The 21,085-nt window shown below is 41.7% G+C and overlaps 1 protein-coding gene across 1 annotated transcript in view; it reads right to left on the bottom strand.

Moving 5' to 3' along the window:
• SEMA3E (semaphorin 3E) overlaps nt 1-14,586 on the bottom strand; it is a 283,348-nt gene extending 268,762 nt beyond the window's left edge. The window contains exon 1 of the mRNA XM_063926934.1: nt 13,917-14,586. Within this exon, the coding sequence (XP_063783004.1) occupies nt 13,917-14,019 (103 nt within the window). The 5' untranslated portion in view covers nt 14,020-14,586. The remainder of the gene's footprint in view (nt 1-13,916) is intronic.
• Nucleotides 14,587-21,085: the final 6,499 nt, after the last annotated feature.

Here is a 21,085-nt window from a genome sequence, read left to right as displayed (position 1 = left end):
GCCTGATTGATAGGCTGCGGCCATTTGGGGTCAGGGGTTGGGCGGAGCTGGACAGCCTTACCTAAAACAGTGCTTGCTCCTGTTTTCTGGTAGTGGTTAGGCAAAGGTCCGATGCAGACTTCCTAACCTTGGCTATTGAGCTATGAGGGACAATCTGAGTAACTTCAGGGTTTCTTAGATGGCCAAAGGTCTTGCAGATAACCTGATGCTACGTCTTAGGACCCAGCACCCGGACCTGCGATACCAGCAGGAGACGTCTTTTTCCCTTAGATGCTTTCTGCTGCATTAACATATTTTCACATCGCTGCTACTTCCAAAGATGAAGCAGCAATGTGAGCTGTGTCTAACTTTGAATCAGGCCCATTTTCATGGTCATCAAGACATGGAAGAGAATAGCCCTTAGTCCATATATTGGAGTACCAACAAGGCCATGACAAACTCTTGGGCCCCAGTGTGATGCTCTCGCTACTACCACTATTTCTATGACACAAATTTTATCTTTCTATATAATGCTGCTAAAGCTAGAGTATCTGCTGCATCGTCTTCCATAAGTTATGCTATAAAACTTGCAATGGTATTTCTTTTCACAAATGATTTTTAGAATAACTTTGCATATATTTATTTCAATGATTATTACCTTAATGAATACATATGGAAAAGTTAAATTCTCTCCTACCAGTAGGAAATGATCTACATCAATGAACGATGAAACAGATAACCTCTTAACAGAAAACCTGGTACTATTGAGAGACATCAAAGGTAGTATGTGTAGAATTGTATTATATGATCACTGCATCATATGAATGCCCTAACTCCCTGTGTAATGCCTACCTCTTTGATTCAGAGATTAGTACCAGATGTACAAGGTGAAGGTCCCACATAAACACTTGTGGCAGTGCATAAATGATCAATACCACACCTCTGATAATTTATAACATCACAAAGTGTGACACTAAGGTTACCAGATCCTGAAAAATAAATCTGGAAATACAACTATATTTTCTACACAACTCCTTTATAAACCACATTCAGTACTGCAAAAAAGCAAAAGATTTACTTTTAATATAAAAAAAAAAAATGTGCTAAATAGCTGCTGAGTACAGTACAATGACTGGCATATAAAGACAGCTTGTCAGTACAGCAGGTATTCTACTTTATGTTGCCATTTAAGGAACTATGCATAGTGAAGCTAATCTATAGTCAATGGGGGTCTTTCCGAGTTGTTCGCTCGCTAGCTGTTTTAAGCAGCCATGCAAACGCTAAGCCGCCGCCCTCTGGGACTGTATGTTAGCTTGGCAGAAGTGCGAACGAAAGGATCGCAGAGGGGCTACAAAATAATTTGTGCAGTTTCAGAGTAGCTTCAGACCTACTCAGCGCTTGCGATCACTTCAGACTGTTCAGTTCCGGATTTGACGTACAAACACGCCCTGCGTTCGGCCAGTCACGCCTGCTTTTTTTCCTGACATGCCTGCGTTTTTTCGAACACTCCCTGAAAACGGTCAGTTGACACCCAGAAACGCCCTCTTCCTGTCAATCGCTCTGCGACTGCCTGTGCGACTGAAAAGCTTAGCTACACCTTGTGTAAAAATACTGCGCAGAAGTGCCGTTTTTTGCATTATCGCTGCGCAGCGAACAGTTTCAGCTAGCGATCAACTCGGAATGACCCCCAATGTCCACTAAGTACTTTCTGGAATGTTCGGGGATGGCAAGTGCAACCAAAGACATTGATCATTCCTTCTCAGATATATTCCACAGATGTCACAGATGTCATCCACTGCTGCTTATCATATTCCATAGTTTCCCCAATTAGCAGACATACTCATACTGCACAGAGATCACAGAGTGTTGCTGACCATGAATTGCACAGAGATCACATCTGAGCTACAATTAACCTTCCTGGCATATATTATATTGCAGTCAATTATTGTTTGTATTTCAAAATCACATTACAGCACTGACATATGTGAATAAATAACAGCAATGTCTCTACCTCAATTGGATGCTTGTGTGTGAATGAACAAATGGTTGTTTCGTATCCAGTCTATAGAGCAGGGGTGGGGAACCTTTGGCTCTACGGCTGTTGTTGAACTACACATACTCAAAGAGAATGGTGTTGATTCCACACAGATCTGCTCTCAGGGGTTACACAGGTATATTATGACGTACTGTATATGTACCAACATTAAACAGAATTTTTCCAGGTATGAATCCTATGAGGTAATTTCTCAGTTGGTGGTGCTCCCACGAGTCAGAATATTACAGTGGTAATAGAGGACAGAAAATAAGACTCTTTTTTTAGGGGCACTCTTTATTTATAATGTATTAAAAATATTAAATTTTATTTATATGCATTACAAAAGTGGATTTAGGTGTCCCGTTTTGAGTTCACAGACAATACAAACATATAACAATAATTAGACAGAGAAAATGGAATCCCACTCAGTCATTTCAAGTAGCCAAATAATACTCGGTCCAAAGATTGGTGAACATACAGCAGTACAGATACTGTAAGTGTGCTATGTTTAGTAAGGCACATACAGTAAGTACAGTAGCACATGTGGATCTATATTCATAGACAAAATATATACAAATGTCAGACAAGGTAAATAGTGATTTCCAATTTTTGGGGAATAAATTCGTCCTGTTAATCACGTATTTCATATGGCTATATTTCTGAATATAATATCAAACTAGTTCTAGTAATTGTAGGCGAAAAATATAGACTTAGGACAATAGTAAATCAATATAAATACATATAGGCAAAAATAAGTAACAATCTTCAGGTATCACATATATTATCTGTATATGCCTATACACTATTCATTAAGTATTACAATTTGTCCAAGTGTTGTGGAGCATACAGCAAATTAAATAATCACTGGTGGCGTATTTTAGGATTAATCTAGATATATTTATGTATGGAGGAGGCAAAGACACATATGGACCACCCCCACTTCTACTGTCCTCCCCTATGTCCTAAAGGACAGTGAACGTGAGGATGAGAGCGTGGGAAGATGGGCCAGAGGTGAGAGAGTATAGAACAGAATAATAGAATGATACTCATCCAGTTGCCAATGTTTCTGGAGTGAGGTCCTGTGCATAAGGTCCTACCTAGACCCCCAAAAAGAGGGACATGTGTTTCGTCTGATGAGGCTTGTTCACCCAGATGAACTACACATACTAGCAGACCCTGCTAGAGTTTTGCTATTTGGCCATGCTAAAACTGTTGCAGGGCATGCTGGGATATGTAGTTTAACCACAGCTGGAGGGCCGCAGGTTCCCCACCCCTGCTATAGAGGGACCCAGATTTCCCTCCAGAAAGAGAGGAACAGTATACACTCCAGAAGGGAGATTTAGCTTAACTCTCTGCATAGAACCACAAGTCTCAGCAGTCTCCCTTGCTGAAGCTCAGCTCCCTATGTGCAGCTGTATCTTGGGTCGGGGTTTCACATGCATCTTGTAAGTCTATGGGTTTCCCTTATGCATACTGTCCATTCTCAGCCATCTAACACAGACTGTCTTATATGGCCCTAGCTCTCGAACACTGCTATAATGGGGCCTCACTGTTCTCTCCTGCTCTGCACCAGCTGCTAATAACTCCCCAGTTTCATTATCCACTATTTTCTCTGTATCTCTCCGCAGAGGCGGATTTAGACCTCATGGGGCCCTAAGCAAGCTACCGATTTGGGGGCCCCTTCCTGTGTGGCCGGTTGGTGGGGGTTTTCCTCAGGCACACTGTGGGTGATGACCACTGTGATGAGTGCAATGGGGACCTCAGGGGACACTGACTACTCCCCTCCTCCTAATACACAGACATTAGGGGACACACTGACCTCTCCCCTCCTAATACATAGGTCACATATGTTTTCTCCATACAGCAGCAGACGGGGTTATGGGGTGCAGCGATGAGTAAAATGGGGATGTCCTTCCTAATTGTCTATGCCAGCATTTTATGGGCAGCAGAGGTAATAGACCCTCTATGAACTGACCCTCAGGATAACAGGAGACTCTCCCAGGCCAGCTAGGCAGTCACAAACACACACACACTCCGGGTGTGCAGAGGCCAAGACAAGTGGTTATCAAATCAAATATATCCATGTATACAGTACCAGGTGCCCTCCTAGGCACCCCCTCCAGGAATCCAACATGCAGAAACGGAAGGCAGCACTCAGGATTTACACGCAGACACAAGCAGTTGTAATCAAAGAGCTCAATTCAATTTTGCGCAGATTGAATAGCACTGGGAGGGAGGCCCCGGGGCTATTCAATTCAACTGTCATCCCCGACTAGAGGATTTCTTCTTGCACCCCTTCGGCTGGGGGTGCAAGCAGAAATCCAACAAAACTTAGCTCAGCGATGCTGTTTTATGCCGCAATGCAGACAAAACAGCATTGCGGCGGGCACTATAGATGAAGGATGCCTGTTCTCACGCTTAAACACCCTGTTTAGTCTGCAAGAAAGAGCCTTCCCCGACATAACAGTGTGCAGAATTGAATAGCACCGGGAGCTAGTTCCCAGCGCTATTCAATCCACACTGAATTGAATAGAGCCAAAATTGATTGCAACTGCTTGTGTCTACATGTAAAGTCTGAGTGCCGCCTTCTGTTTTATAATATATACAGTAGATATATATATATATATATATATACGGCTGCAGGGCTTAGATGCATATAAAATTTGTATATATTGAGGCCACATTATGGTTTAACTCCCTTCCTGAAGCCAAACAGCAACATGGTAAGGTTTATCATATATATATATATATATATATATATATATATATATATACTGTATATATATATATACACTGTATATATATATATATATATATATATATATACTGCTCAAAAAAAATAAAGAGAACACTAAAATAACACATCCTAGATCTGAATGAATGAAATATTCATATTAAATACTTTGTTCTTTACATAGTTGAATGTGCTGACAACAAAATCACACAAAAATTATCAATGGAAATCAAATTTATTAACCCATGGAGGTCTGGATTTGGAGTCACCTTCAAAATTAAAGTGGAAAAACACACTAAAGGCTGATCAAACTTTGATGTAATGTCCTTAAAACAAGTCAAAATGAAGCTCAGTAGTGTGTATGGCCTCCACGTGCAAGCTTGGTCAGGGGAGAAGGGGGGGGGAGAGTGTGGTCAGGACAGGTCCAGCTAAACGCCAGATCACTTCACCGCCACCCCGAAGTGCTCCAGTCCCCCTCCTGCATACTGGGAGCATCCTGCGCTGCGTGGTCACGGCAGATAGGAACCAGGAAGTGGTACGCGCAGCTTCAGCCTTGCTGCAAAAGGGGCTAATGTCCCCCTCAGCAGCAGACCCGGGTCTCTGCCTGTCTGAGGGCCCCTTGAGAACCACCGGGACCTAGGCAACTGCTTATGTTGCCTAGCGGTAAATCCGCCACTGTCTCTCTGTGGCTTCCTCTCCCCCTCCCCCATGCTGGTATCTCTCCTCCAGCTGTCACTCCTGCCCTTCCTACAACTGCCATTTATCATCCGTTTTTCTGAGCTTCTGCAATGATTCCTGGGAGGTGTCATTTCTGGCAGCTGCAACTCCCTGCGCCTCAATAGCTGCACTGTTCACCAGTGAAAGGTTGTGTCTATATATAGCCCCTTCAATTAATGTACCCGGACGTGACATTGAGTGAGGGCGAAAGTGCAGTTCCATGTCCTTAAAGCGCTGTTATTTTGTCTCAAATATTGTTTTTTCCCATTATTTAACCTCCAGCAGTACAAACTTGTACCCTCGTGGGTTCACTTTACTCGCCACGCTTTGGACATGGTAGCTCTCTTTGCTTGTTACAGGTTACTATTGATGATGACATCAGAGGGTACATTAGCTGAGTGGGATCTAGTCACTACTCCTGTGAAAGTGATACCTCACAAAAAAAAATTTCACAGATAAGGGTACTATTATTTAATTATATAGGGTACGGAGGTAGTTACATTATTTATTTCTATTAGGCCTAGGCAATACTGGAAGTGCATGCTCTTGTGGCAGTACATAAATGCACTGGCACAAACGTGAATGTTGGCAAAAAGAGTATTACATTTGGTAGTATTATGCTAGAATCTACTGGTCTGGTGTATCAGGAGAAGCTCACTGTTACTCAGTACTAATAAAGGGAAGGGTTTGTGTACCTTACATTTATACAAATCAAACGTCACTCATCGAGACTATTTATTTTGGAACTATTCATCGAAAGGAAAAATTATGCACATTTTCCTGGCTATATGAGCAGTAACCTATGTTGTCACTTGCCAGTTTGGGCCTGTTCTGATAAATACATGACCGAGTATTGCCTACAATGAATTGGCAAGGCTCCTGGTATGCTATGCAACAATGGTCAGTCAGACTCACGAGATTCAGCCATCTGCGGCATGCAAAATCAGCGCTCATAGTCCTGCAGCAGCCCCGGGTGCACCCCGGCAGTGTTATCAAGCGGAAGGCATCCTATCCCCTATTGCAGGCATTGGCAGAACTCCTGGGACAGAGACAAATAACTCTGTAGCAGCAGCGGGTACGCCACAGAGCTCTGTTGAAAGAGCAGCGGTCACACTTGGAAACGGCTGTGAACCACACAGGTTCTGCTGTACATGCAGGTGCCCCTTATGGCACTGAAGCCCGCAGGCAGCACCATTGTCCCCAGGATTTTCGCCTATGCTCCCAACAATGGCCACTACTAGCGATACCTGGTGATGACCATCTCATCCTGCAAGCATTGGTAAAAAGGGAGAATCCCTAAATCTGGTGAAAACGGCATTTGTTCCAGATTTAAGGATTGTTATCCCGTTGATACACTGGCCCCAAAGAATGCTGTACTAAGGCAATTCTAAAATACTTGAATGAAGTACTGTCATTGACTGTATGAATTTGTCAGCTAGATGATGTGTAACAAGGGATTTGACTAGAACCCCCAGGAAGTAAATATTTTAAGCCTAATATCGGAGCAATGTTGTGCACTAATGCACAAATGTAATGAAAATATGAGTATATTTTCAAGAATCAAGTAGGTTTACTACATCTATCTGACAGATGAGTAATATGAGTCATCTTAGTAAGCTACAACAGTACAAAATCAGAAAGCACTGTTAATGTGTACTGTATAAGTAGAATAAAACAAGTGGAATACCGCTTCAAATAGGACTTTCTACTTTATTCCTTTTTATCTGAACAGATGCATATTAGAAATACAGAAATTTTGTGATTAGCACTACCTCTAGCAATATTTGCTGGTATTCTGTTCTGTTCTCACAGGAACAGAAGGTGGCAACTCTGCTAATGACTATAACGGTGCCACAAGTATATGTGTGAGCTCTTTACATCCGCATTTCCTAGTCAGTGCCATTGGGGCATGCTCATGTGTCACAGTGTTAAGCTGGAGGTGTCACAAGAATGTCATTGTTTAAAAGAAAATGGAAGTTAATAAATATGAAATGGGATGATTTGAAATATATCTAATCAGTAAATTGTAATATGCCTTTTTTTCTTATGCTTTTTCTTGGTGACACTTCTATTTATCCAAATACTGTACATGGGAGTTTAATGAAAGTATGACTTAGTTAGAAGATATGGGCTCCAGAGTACATGCAAAAAGATTATTACCTGAAATAGAATATATACATAGGATGGTTAACTTATTTTCTATGTGTCTTATATGGTGTCTGCAATTGTGCATTTGTGGAAGATTTAAGGAAGTAGAAAATTATGTATTGCATATGTACAGTGTGCTGAAATTATAATAAGCATTTTCCAATAGAAAAATAATTCTTTCTCAGGGTATGTGTTAGGTCAGAGGTTCTCGAACTTTGCCAAGATAAGTTCATATTTTAAGGACTTCCATGCATGAGCCCAAGTGACTAAGGGGTTTATATACTAAGCCTTGTATGGAGATAAAGTGGATGGAGATAAAGTACCAGCCAATCAGCTCCTAACAGTCGTGTTTCAAATGAAGCCTATGACATGTCAACAGCTGATTGGCTGGTACTTTATCTCCATCAAATGTATCTCCAAACAAGGCTTAGTAAATAGACCCTTTAATTAGTTCCTCAATTTGATTTAACCATCAACTCTCAATCATGGATATCGTAAGTTCTTGTACTGTAATAGTGGAGTTTGGGAAACTCTGTGTTAGGTAATAAGCAATGCATGTTTTACTGTGGCTGGAGCTTACCCAGAGCTTGATTAAAACCTACTGGGGAAACAGGCATCATGCAGGTTTGGGACCAGTGCCATAACTAGGCATTTTAGCGCTGTGTGCAAGAAACGACAGTGGCGCCCCCCCCCCCCCCCCTATGCAAGATAGGGGCAGTGCGCGGCGTGGCTTCACGGGGAAGGGGCGTGGCCACAAAATAATAGCAATTTGTACTACGGTGCACAGTAGTCTACATTATTCAAATTACGCTGCACAGTAGCGCCACTACACCAGGTAGAGCCCCTTTTATACATTACAGCAGACAGCGTCCCCCTTTTTACACATTACAGCAGACAGTCTCCCTTTTAACACATTGCGGCAGCCAGTCCCCCTTTTTACACATTGCGGCAGACAGCGTCCCCTTTTTTACACATTACAGCAGACAGCGTCCCCTTTTTTAACATTACGGCAGACAGCGTCCCCTTTTTACACATTACAGCAGACAGCGTCCCCGTTTTTACACATTACAGCAGACAGTCTCCCTTTTAACACATTGTGGCAGCCAGTCCCCCTTTTTACACATTGCGGCAGACAGCGTCCCCTTCTTTACACATTACAGCAGACAGCGTCCCCTTTTTTAACATTACGGTAGACAGCGTCCCCTTTTTACACATTACGGCAGACGGTGTCCCCCTTTATACACATTGCGGCAGCCAGTCCCCCTTTTTACACATTACGGCAGCCAGTCCCCCTTTTTACACATTGCGGCAGCCAGTCCCCCTTTTTACACATTGCGGCAGCCAGTCCCCATTTTACACATTGCGGCAGCCAGTCCCCCTTTTTACACATTGCGGCAGCCAGGCCCCCTTTTTACACATTGCGGCAGCCAGTCCCCCTTTTTACACATTGCGGCAGCCAGGCCCCCTTTTTACACATTGCGGCAGCCAGTCCCCCTTTTTACACATTGTGGCAGCCAGTCCCCCTTTTTACACATTGCGGCAGCCAGGCCCCCTTTTTACACATTGCGGCAGCCAGTCCCCCTTTTTACACATTGCGGCAGCCAGTCCCCCTTTTTACACATTGCGGCAGCCAGTCCCCATTTTACACATTGCGGCAGCCAGTCCCCCTTTTTACACATTGCGGCAGCCAGGCCCCCTTTTTACACATTGCGACAGCCAGTCCCCCTTTTTACACATTGCTGCAGCCAGTCCCCCTTTTTACACATTGCGGCAGCCAGTCCCCCTTTTTACACATTGCGGCAGACGGTGTCCCCCTGAGAGAGAGAGAGAGAGAGAGAGAAAGAGAGAGAGATACATACTTACCATGTCAGGCTCCTCTTGCAGCTCCCTCGGTGCAGGCAGGTGAGAAGGAGGAGGAGGGAGGGGGAGCAGGGAGCCGCAGCAGCGCTATGTCATTGGTAGTAAGCACCGCTGCAGCATCCCCCTCTCCTTCCGTATTGGCTGCCCGGTGCTGCTGTGGATGCTGGGATAGAGGAACCGCATCCCAGCATCCACAGCAGCGCCGGGCAGCCAATACGGAAGGAGAGGGGGATGCTGCAGCAGCGCTTACTACCAATGAAATAGCGCTGCTGCGGCTCCCTGCTCCCCCTCCCTCCTCCTCCTTCTCACCTGCCCGGCGCTGCAGACTTCTCCCTCCACAGCGCGGCGCACAGCGCACACAGCAGACGCGGCATGTAATGAGTCAATTTGACTCATTACATGCCGCTGGCCGTGCGCCCTCAGGGCAACTGCGCTGTGTGCCAAGCCCACTTGGCACACACGTAGTTACGGCCCTGTTTGGGACCACCTTTTCTTCCTTAGATTGGTTAAAAAAGAAAACATAATAATGGTTATGATTAATGCAGGCCCCGCTGTGCTCACTTGGCCCTAAAAAAAAGCTTGGCTTGACTGATAAATGATCCAATGCTGAGTATACCTGGCAGAAAAGGTCATCTCAATATTGGATATGAGCATCATGTGATCAGTCCCCCAGCTGCATTATGATAAATGTGGCCATGTAACTGAGGCTTTATTAATATTTAAGCATGAATGATTATTAGGCTTTTGTTTTTTTAGGATTTTTAGGATCTAAAATTAGGTTTTTTCAACCAATGAATAGGATTTTATACAGTAGGTTTTCAAAATTTCAGTTTAGGAATCTATACACTCTAGGAATGTATATGATGTGCTATGCCGCGGGAGGCTGCGATCCTTTAGCAGCCACAGCTTTCCCATACAAGTGAATGTATCAAGGGAGCGAGTGTATGCACTCACCGGCAAATCTAGGGAGCCAGAAGACATGCTGCGTACACTACGCAGCAAGGCTGTAACAGGACACGTCGGTCTGTATATATGAATTACATCTGAAAACGACTCATTCCACACATTTCCACAGTAAATTTATATACTATCAACTTAGTAACAGAATTAGGTCTTTTTAGGTTCGAACACCAAGATTAGGTCATTTTAGGTACTGTAGAAATGAAGTATGTTATTCCCTGGTACATAAAACATAAAAGGAAACTGACCTTTTGAGTGTAAATGGGAAAGGATTAGAATAGGTTAGAACCTAAGAATCCTGGCCTTAATTATTATTCAAAATCCTGAAGTGGCACAACACAGTCTGTAATACCCCTTTCACACCAAAAATGCAGGGGTCTTACCCGGGAATACGGTCCCGGGATCATACAGGGACATTCCCGGGTAAGACGCCTTGCATACTGCAGTCAGCAGCCCAGCATATTGCTGGGTTGCTGACGTCAGCGGTGACGCGGCGGGGCAGCGCAAGAGATCACATGATCTCCAAGCGCCGCCTGCTACATAGAGAGTGAACGGGAGCCGGGGCGCATTGACCCTGCTCCCGTTCACACTGACCAGGTTTCCGGGAAGATCCCGGGACCAACCTTGGTTGATTGCAGGGTTCAGATGCCGGGGCAGGAATCCCAGGATTTTGTCCCTGTACTCTTTCACACTGAGAAATTTCCCGGGTTGATGCGCGTTCATGTGCAATAACCCGGGAAATTTTGGTCTGTGTGAAAGGGGTATGTGTGAACGCAAATAATACCTTGGCAGCTCTGAGAGGTGCAAGTCTACAGTACTTTTCTTCAGGACCAAATGATAAATTGTCACAGCTCTGCTTAGAGTTATTTACTGCCAAAATATAAGATTATAGCATTGGTGGCTCGTGAGACTATTATAAATAGTTATACCATTATGTGTGCAAAATATTTTTCACTCTTTAGGTTTAGTGACTCCTAAAAATATTTAAAGTAAATAAAGAGTTCTAATACAATGGTTGGTGTTTCATATGTCAATATCTACACTAAATTAAGAAATATATCCGCTTGTGTTGCAAACTCTCAGTTATTTCCCACTTCAGCCACAATTACTGCCACACATAAAATATTCTCAACAACATAAGGCTCTTTTTTCATGTGTAAAACGCACTGCACCTGTATGTAACACATGTTATTGAAGTTATCTGGGCTGACTGGTGAGAAGCGCACTGTTAAATGTCATTTTATTAGTTCCACACAGATAACTGCAATGGGAAAATACTGTAAGTGGAAAGTTTGGAAGTAGAGCACCTGGCGGGAGGAGTCAAATTGAAGACACTGAACCTAACTGCCAGCTGTCATATCAAATATGATTACATCTTTATCACCTCTACTGGATTGCATCTTAAGCCTGTGTTTTTTTTTTTTTTTTTTCAAATAACCATATAATACCGCTTTAATATGCCAGGTCACACCTGGGATTTTATGCACCACTCCAACCCAGATACAACCCAGCTGAGGCCCCTTTCAAGTTGGTGGCAGGACCCTGTTTATTGCTCGGTTGGTGACGCCACTGGTCATGTGTGCAGTGCCAGTGCTATGAGCAGTGACCCAGCTTACCCATTTACACTGCACCATGATCTGGGTCTTTCCCAGGACCAACCCTGCAAGCAAGATGGATTGCATTACCGGGTCACTGGACCTGGGATGAGCTATTTCCACTGGAAAAGGGGTATAAATTGGCAACCAATGGTCATAGTGAATAATGCTATGTGGTAACCCCAAACAATCAATCAATCATGATATGTGGTAACTTCAATCAATCAATCAATCAATCAATCAATCAATTGGTCAATCAACAGTGGTCTTTAATTATAGTATTATAGACTTTTAGAACAGATTGGCAAACATAAATTTGGTTAAAAAAATATCACATATACAGTAGCATACTACACTTATGTAGAATGTCAGTAAGACACCTCTAAAGTATTGTAGTGCATTTTAATTCATGTACCAGGGAGTAAAAGTCCTTAAGTAAAAGTCCTTAACTCAGAGGTTCTCAAACGCTGTCCGCAAGGCACCTCAATGGTCCAGGTTTTAGTTATATCCATGGCTCAGCACACATGGTTAAATCAAATTGACTGAGGTGCTAATTTAGTCATTTGTGGCCAAGCATGGATAAACGTAAAACCTGGACCGTTGAGATGCCTTGAGGACTGTGTTTGAGAACCTCTGTCTTTACTGATTTAGAAGTGGCTATTGGTACATTGGAGTTTATTTTGAGCTGTCTATGGAGATGATGGTGTATTCCCCAATGCTTTCTTGTAGCTGAAACTGAATTTTCATGGACAGTAGGTTCCAGATGTATGAGCAGAAACTGACATTTATATTTACTATGAACCATATGCATCTGCAGTTCCTACATACAGTATGTATACTTTACCACTGTGGAGATGTTACCATGGTCCATCTGCAAGATTAAGCTCTCCTGAGTGTATATGGTGTATAAATATACTGACAACTACAGTTACTGTAGGTAAATACATTTACACATATTAGATATCATTTCCGTGGGCACACAAGCTGCCTAACAGTAATCATGGCTAGAGTGTGTTTAGTTTGCCTATATAATACTTTATAATACTTTACTAAATAGACACCATGTAGCAAAATTGTTGCTCTGATTTATTTGCATAAGAATGCGCAACATTAGTTATTAAAGGGTTAGAAAAAGTCCACTAAGCGAGCATGTATTTAAGCCGTGAGGTAACACAAGCCAGTGAGTTATTGAAGAAACACCCGGCAGCTGGATTTTTATAGGCTTTGTTTTGCATCAGTATGACCAGGTGTTCTGCTATACCTGTCACATAACATAAAAGATGCCGGATGATTCTCTGTTGCTGCTTGTCATCTGTTATCCTTTCCCCGCACCACATCAAACATCTGACCTTTAAGCCCCCAGAAGCATTACAAGCATTCTGTAATTACAGCCTTTTTTATGCTTTAATTCACATGTACAGTATAGCACGGTAATTGCACAGGACATACGTCACATACCAATACATATTTTAGTAATGTAAATAAATAAATCCAAATTTTGAATTCAATTAAATATATTGTAACTGCCATCCTGTTGGGAATGCTGATCCTGACAGTGAAACTGTTCTAATTACTCATTGCTTGTAAATCCATTTACTGTTTTGCAATGGGGCTCAATGTCAGTCCCCAAATATCCCTAACAGGTCATGTTTTCTGAATTTCTGTTTGTGGACACAGATGGGATAATTATGACCCAGCAAAATTGATCAACTCACCTGTGCAGGATTAAACATATCCAGAAAACATGACCCGTTAGGGGTACTTAAGGAATGGAGATGAGAATGTACTGTATGTAATGGAAAGCATGTTGCAGTGCCACGATAAAATATCTGACCTCAAACTAGTAAAATAAATCAATTAAAAACGGTGTTAAATATCTGTGTCTTACCTTTATAGGAAAGTCGCAGTCTTGGTTGCCTTGTGTCTATTGCCAAAGAGGTAAAGACATGAAGTCCGGAGATGAGCGATGCTATAAGCAGGAGATGTGCCATGCTGCTCTGGCTCCTTGCAGCGCTCCCTGGTAACGACTCTGCTTCTCTGCAGGAGTTTGGGAAAGAGCTCTCTTTTCAGTTCCTTCAATATCTCCCCCAGGAATCACTTCTCTTCCTAGCGCACATTTCCTATTTGTCATGCTTCATTACAATGTGGAACACAGAGTGGTCTCTTGCCATGACGTTTGTTTACATGTCATTCCTAAATCCTTGCCAGTGCTGTGCTGTCTCCTAGTACTGAGATCACTATTACCAGGCAATCAGCAAACTCAGCTGAAGACAAATCATTTATCTAAAGCTCCTTCTTGCGGCTGCAAGCTGCAAAGTAATCTCTTCCTTGACAAGACTTGCCAGACATTTAGTTTTAATTCACCTTTCACCTTCCATCATTAGAAGCCACAGAGTATTCTGTGAAGTATCTGTTAGATGCTCGCAGCAGGGATGCCGGGCGGTGGGCTGTGCTCAGTAGCCAGAGAGATCAGTGAGGTTATGCAGGAATGGATCGCACTACTCCGCTGGCTGGCAGGCAAGCAACTCCTACTCAGGCAGGCACAGTAGCTATTTGTGTCATTGCCCAATTACCAGCGTTTCTAATGCACTTATCTGATAGTCTAACAAGGTGTATCCTATATACTGACTGGGAATACAATCACGCCATGTGTTTATATTCATTTCATATCACTCTACAAAGGAAAGTAGCCGTGTATGCTAATAGCAGGATTTTATTCTTAACATCACTTTTGAGAGCCTGCTTCGTAACGTATACAATCCAATATAACCTTAATTTGTAATCCATGTGAATGTTCTACAATATAAATGCATACCATATATATATATATATATATATATATATATATATATATATATATGGTTCACGTCACCACCCACAAGGGGACACTCTGCACTCGAGGTCGGGATTTTGCCTGTCGGGATTCCAGCGTCAGTATTTTGACCGCCAGTATTCCGTCAGTCGGGGAATCATACTGATCCCATATATATATATATATATGTATATAATAATTATTATTATTTTCCTTTATTTATATGGTGCCACAAGGGATTCGCAGCGCCCATTACAGTGTACATAAACAAATGAGGAAGACAGCACTTAAGGGCACCATACACTAAAACGACATGTCTGAGACTGAAGTCGGATGTAATTTCCCTTGAACTCCTCCAGGACCTTCCCGGGAGTGATTCCATATGATTTGGTACTTTTGTGCTATTCTTGCATAAGATATATTGCATGCGATTGATGAAGCTGCTATACATCGCATGCAATATATCGTACGGCATACAATTGTACCATAAGATATATATGATGGGCTGGTATCCTGAGAATGCCAGTAAAACTTCCTTGTGATACATTGCATGCAATATATCACATGCACAAAAAACACAACTCTTTCATCCGATTCCATCCAACTCCGATATACCATTAGTGCAGCACCAACGACCTAGGGGATCCTATCTGACAGTCACGGGGACGCGCATCAAATTGGATACGATCTAAAAGACATACGATTGTACACAATTTCATACAATATATCAGACACAGATATATCGGAGTTGTGTAAAATCGTACTAGTGTATGGGGCCCTTTACTGTACAAGAAAAGATAAGACAAGTATGGAAAACCAGGAGTTAGGTGCCATCAAAGGGAGTATAAGATAGTTTAAGTAAGAGAAGTAAAGGCACATGAGCGAAGAAGACCCTGTTCTTGTAAAATGTGCGTAGTTGGTTACCCCGCTGAAGATGCACAGCACTTTAAAGAAAAACACCAATGTATTTATTAGGCTTAAGTCATAGCCAAAGATATCAGTGATGTTTTGGGCACAGTTTTCCCCTTTATTCTATATATATTTTATAACCAGTTACTAAGATAGTGCACACATATTCTGCAGCACTACACAGAAAATTTTAGTAATTCACAACAGTCCCTGCCCCAGTGGAGATTACAATTTATAGTCTCTATTCTCTATATTCTCTATTATTCAAGTAAGCCACTATTGCATCCAATATGATCCACATTTTCTCACCATTGTATCCAGGGTGTTAACATTGCCGCTCTACTACCAGAACAGCATCCATGATCCCTGGCAGCTATGTTCCACCACATACATAAACCAGAGGAGTCGGGTGCATATGGAGCAGCCAATTGGTTAAACAGCTGACTATGTGACCATGCCTTCCACGGTGGCATAACGCAACAGCCATGGATCATGGAAGCTAGAGGAGTCCAGTGATGTCTCACCGCTGTTCTGTTGGTAAAGTGACAATGTTAACACACTGCCTATGGCGGTGAGGATATGTGGCCATAATCAGTATCGTATTGGGTGCTATAGTGGATTACTTGGATTATAAATTGTGATAAAAGATTAAAAAGTGTCACTTTATGTTTTAGAATATACCAATAACAGGTGTTACCATGCCATTTTCATGTTGTTAATATGGTGGACAGGTCATTTGTTGTTTTGCTTTTGATGATGTAAGGATGAGCCATGATTGAGGTCTATCATTAGACAGAAACAATGGCCTAATGTGTCTATAGTATGTGATTCTACTGAGGAATAGATATGCTGTTTTTTACTGCCTGCAGACTGGCGAGTGCCCTGCTTAGCAAAATGTACAATATATATGTGGAATGCAACCAGTGAATGGGTGATGTTCACCTGCAGTGTCTGAAGGAGCACCCCAGCAGTTGTTTCTTCCTTACTGTTAGTGCATTGGATTCTAACTTTATACATAGTAACTCACTCACCTTAATACAAAAATAATGGGGGTTTAATTCATGGATTGATCAATATATTTAAGCATGCAGCCCAATATCAAGGGGCCCCATCTCACTGCAATTCCTACTCTATCACCCAGATTCTTGAGAACCTGGCAACTGCTTTCACATCAGTCAAACTGAAAATATGCTTCCAGGTAAAAGGTCACCTGGCAACTAACATGTGGCTTTTAAAGGGAAGACAGTCACTAACACAGCTCCTAAATTCCCACCAAGGAAACAGCTGCCACATGTTTAAAGTAAATGAGCTTAGACAACGGTGAATGAGAAAGCTGTGAGCACAAAAAAGTTAATTAAAAATGAATACAAATATACACATACAGAAATCCACTGCACTCGCCATTCCCAGGAATGTGCACACCTGCACTCACCATTCCCCGGTTGGGGTTTAGTGGCCAGTGACCACATTGCTTAAGTAAATAAAAACCATATAGCTCAGCACTTGCCATAGGGGATCATTCCGAGTTGTTCGCTCGTTGGCGATTTTCGCTATACTGCGATTGGTCGCTTACTGCACATGCGCAAGGTTCGCAGAGCGCATGAGCTTAGTTATTTTACACAAAAGTTAGGTTTTTTACTCACGGCATAACAAAGCTTTTTCATCGCTGTGCTGATCGTAGTGTGATTGACAGGAAGTGGGTGTTTCTGGGCAGAAACTGGCCGTTTTATGGGAGTGTGCGGAAAAACGCAGGCGTTCGAGTTGCAAAACGCAGGAGTGGCTGGAGAAACAGGGGAGTGGCTGGGCGAACGCTGGGTGTGTTTGTGACGTCAAACCAGGAACGAAAAGGACTGAACTGGTCGCAATGGCTGAGTAAGTCTGGAGCTACTCAGAAACTGGTAAGAAATTTCTATTTGCAATTCTGCTAATCTTTCGTTCGCACTTCTGCTAAGCTAAGATACACTCCCAGAGGGCGGCGGCTTAGCGTGTGCAATGCTGCTAAAAGTAGCTAGCGAGCGAACAACTCGGAATCACCCCCATAGTAAACTCACTCACCTTAATAAATAATGATGTTTTAGTTCATGGATTGATCAATGCATCTAAGCTTGTAGCACAATGTCAGTGTGTTTATAATATATACACCCTGTATACAGTAGAACACTATAAATGTAACTTTGACCTGGATAATTTTATATAATATGTGACCTTTTAGGATGTTAGTGACCCACATGATAAAGGTCACTGTGAAGTAATAGGTAATAAGATAATATAAAAGCCAGGATCTACTGTATATTGTCAACTGGGAGATGGGGAAGAACTATTGTGAATATGTGTGAAAATAAAATAACTATTCTCTCACTATTGTCTCTTGTGATAATATATAGAAATATAAGAAGTCTAAAGGACGAAACACATTGGGAATTCCCTCTCAGACCTCCTGCCAACTAAGATAAGAGTCTCCTGCTCTATTTTTATCTTGGTTTTTTTTATAGTCATTTTTTGTGAAATGTATTTTAAATATTTGCTATAGACCTATTTAAAAATAGAATTCCATTGTTAAATTTTACACTAACTACCCACATTCCTTTTATAGTTTCTGTGAGGTATTTGCACACCTGGATCTTTTTACACTGATTACCCATATCCCTTGTATAGAAATTGTAAGGTACTGGCAAACCTTAGCCCTTTTAAATCAATCAAACAAGACACCATTGGTCGCTTAAACCCCTATCCCCCTTCACTATATATATATATATATATATATATACGGTCAAGTCACATTATTATGACCAGCAGCTAATAGCCAGAGTAACCACCATGTGCAGCATGGACAGCAACAAAACGGGCTGAACTGTCATTTTAGAGACACGTCTGGTTGCCCCCAAGGTTAATTTTGCCCATAAGCTGTTCCACTGTATCATGTCGGTCGGCCCTCACGCACCTTCGTAGCAGACGTTCAGCTCTCACATCAATGGCACATGGTGCTCTGCAACTTCCACATTGGTTATTCGCAATGGTGCTATTTGTCCAGTCACGATACACCTTCACCACAGCAGCACGCGAATACTTCACAAAGTGCGCTGTTTTAGAAATACAGTCACCCTTGGCCTGAAAGCAGATAATCATCCCATTTTGCAACTCGGATAAATCGCCCCTTTTACCCATGACAGCAACGAGTGACGTGTGCTGATGGCCTATCGCACACATTATATACCCACCAAGCCAGCTCACGACACATGATGTACTTAATGGGCTATGCTCTGCCGACGTCAAAAGTAGGAGGTGGTCATAATAATGTGACTCAATATATATATATATATATATATTGAGTCACATTATATATATATATATATATATATTTCAGTCACATTATATATATATATATATATATATATATATATATGTATGTATTTAAATCATATATCAGTATCAACTCTGGACCAATGATATTGACAATGACTGGTTAGCCATCCACTGATTTTAAATCACAGTGTCCTTAATATGTCATATACAGTAGGTTATAATTGTAGTCAGTGTATAACAGGGATGGTATTAAAAATTGTATATAGACACAGCAATATGTTGTAAATGTATATTAGAGTGCTCATGTTCAATTATATTTTCATACCAGCTTGTAATATTAATCATAAAATCACACAGGTTTCCACATAATTAATTATATTATATTACAAATACAGGCACAACAGTGTTTCCGAATTGTTATAAAATGGTGTGTGGTTTCATATTATGTATCACTATGAATGTGATGCAATTTCTACTATGTAACACCATGCTTTCAGTTTGTTCTATGGACTGCACATATACTGACAGAATCTAATGCTTCAAGTTTAGAAATAACCAAATACAGTGTTTAGTTGTATGTATCACATGCTGCTCAGCTGTGTGTGGGATCCAACATCTAATTACAATCAATAAATAACTGCAATTTTATTGTAAAGCTTTACGTATACAAAAAATCTCATGTATTGTGTTTGTTTTCTAAGTAAAGGTGGTTATATCATTAGCAGGATTGATCACCTGCAGTTATTAATATAAGATGTTGGTGTTAATTACACTGCAATATTGCCAGATCCAACCTTTAAGTTCTAAACCATCACATTGTCAGTTCACAGTCACTGTATTATATATCAGATATTTATTCTGTAGTCTATAGCACTAAATAAATTGTGATGCTCAATAGTAGTCAAAATATCCGGTTATAAACCGACTGATATATATAAAAATTGGCAGATGTAGTTATTTTGTATGTCCCACATTGAAACAGTACTTAGATAGTCTCTGTGCTAGATTAGTGTTCTACGTATAATGTTTACAGTATTTGTGTTGCAGCAATATCCATATTATGAAGGTAAATAAATAGTCTCTATATTCAAACAGTGCTGTGAGCGTAGTGTTTATCTTTGTCACAGCAATGTCAGGATAGCCTTTGTATTGAATCAGCACTGTAAGTGTAGTATTTTTCTATGTTGCAGCAATGTCCACATTAGAACAGTACATAAGCAGTCTCTGTGTTCAAACAGTGCTGTAGGTGCAATGTTTATGTGGGTCACAGCAATGTCAGGATAGTCTCTGTATTAAATCAGCACTGTAAGTGCTTTTGATTAGAGTGTGCAGCTACATTTTTCTGTTTTTTCTGTGTGACACTACAAGTTTCAGCAAGGTAGCACCTCCTGACTGTCGGGATGCAGACTACATCCCTTTTATTACTATTATTTATTATTATTTTATTCGTTCATTACTATTTCATTGTTTAACTTCAATTGGCACTTTTTAGTACTAACCCTGCATGCACAAACTATAAGAAAAAGTTTTTTTTCTTGAAACTATACTCAAATAATATTGACTCCCCCAAGGAGAACAGCCACACCACTATAGTGGACTACTATAATCTCCTCTTGACTGGCATTCCTGACAAATACCTCTCTCCACTCCAATCTATCCTCAGTGCTGCTGCCCAGCTCATTTTCCTCACCAAACACACTAGGTCCACCTCTCCTCTCTTACAAGACCTTCACTGGCTTCCCTTCCCTTTCAGAATCCATTTCAAGCTTCTCACACTCACTTACAAAGCCCTCACCAACTCCTCTCCCATCTACATCTCTGACCTTAGCACTTTACACTCCCACCCGTCCTCTTCGCTCTGCTAATGCACGCCGACTCTCCTGCCTACAGATTACTTCCTCCCACTCCTACTGTACCTTCAAGATTTTTCACATGCTGCACCACTTCTCTGGAATTCTCTACCTCTCCCCCTCAGACTCTCCACCTCTCTACAAAACTTCAAACGTGCTCTCAAGACCCACTTCTTCACCAAA

This window comes from Pseudophryne corroboree, chromosome 6, assembly GCF_028390025.1.
Source record: "Pseudophryne corroboree isolate aPseCor3 chromosome 6, aPseCor3.hap2, whole genome shotgun sequence".
Taxonomy (NCBI): domain Eukaryota; kingdom Metazoa; phylum Chordata; class Amphibia; order Anura; family Myobatrachidae; genus Pseudophryne; species Pseudophryne corroboree.
Note: the sequence above shows the minus strand (reverse complement) of the source record. Positions and strands in the feature narration are given on the sequence as shown.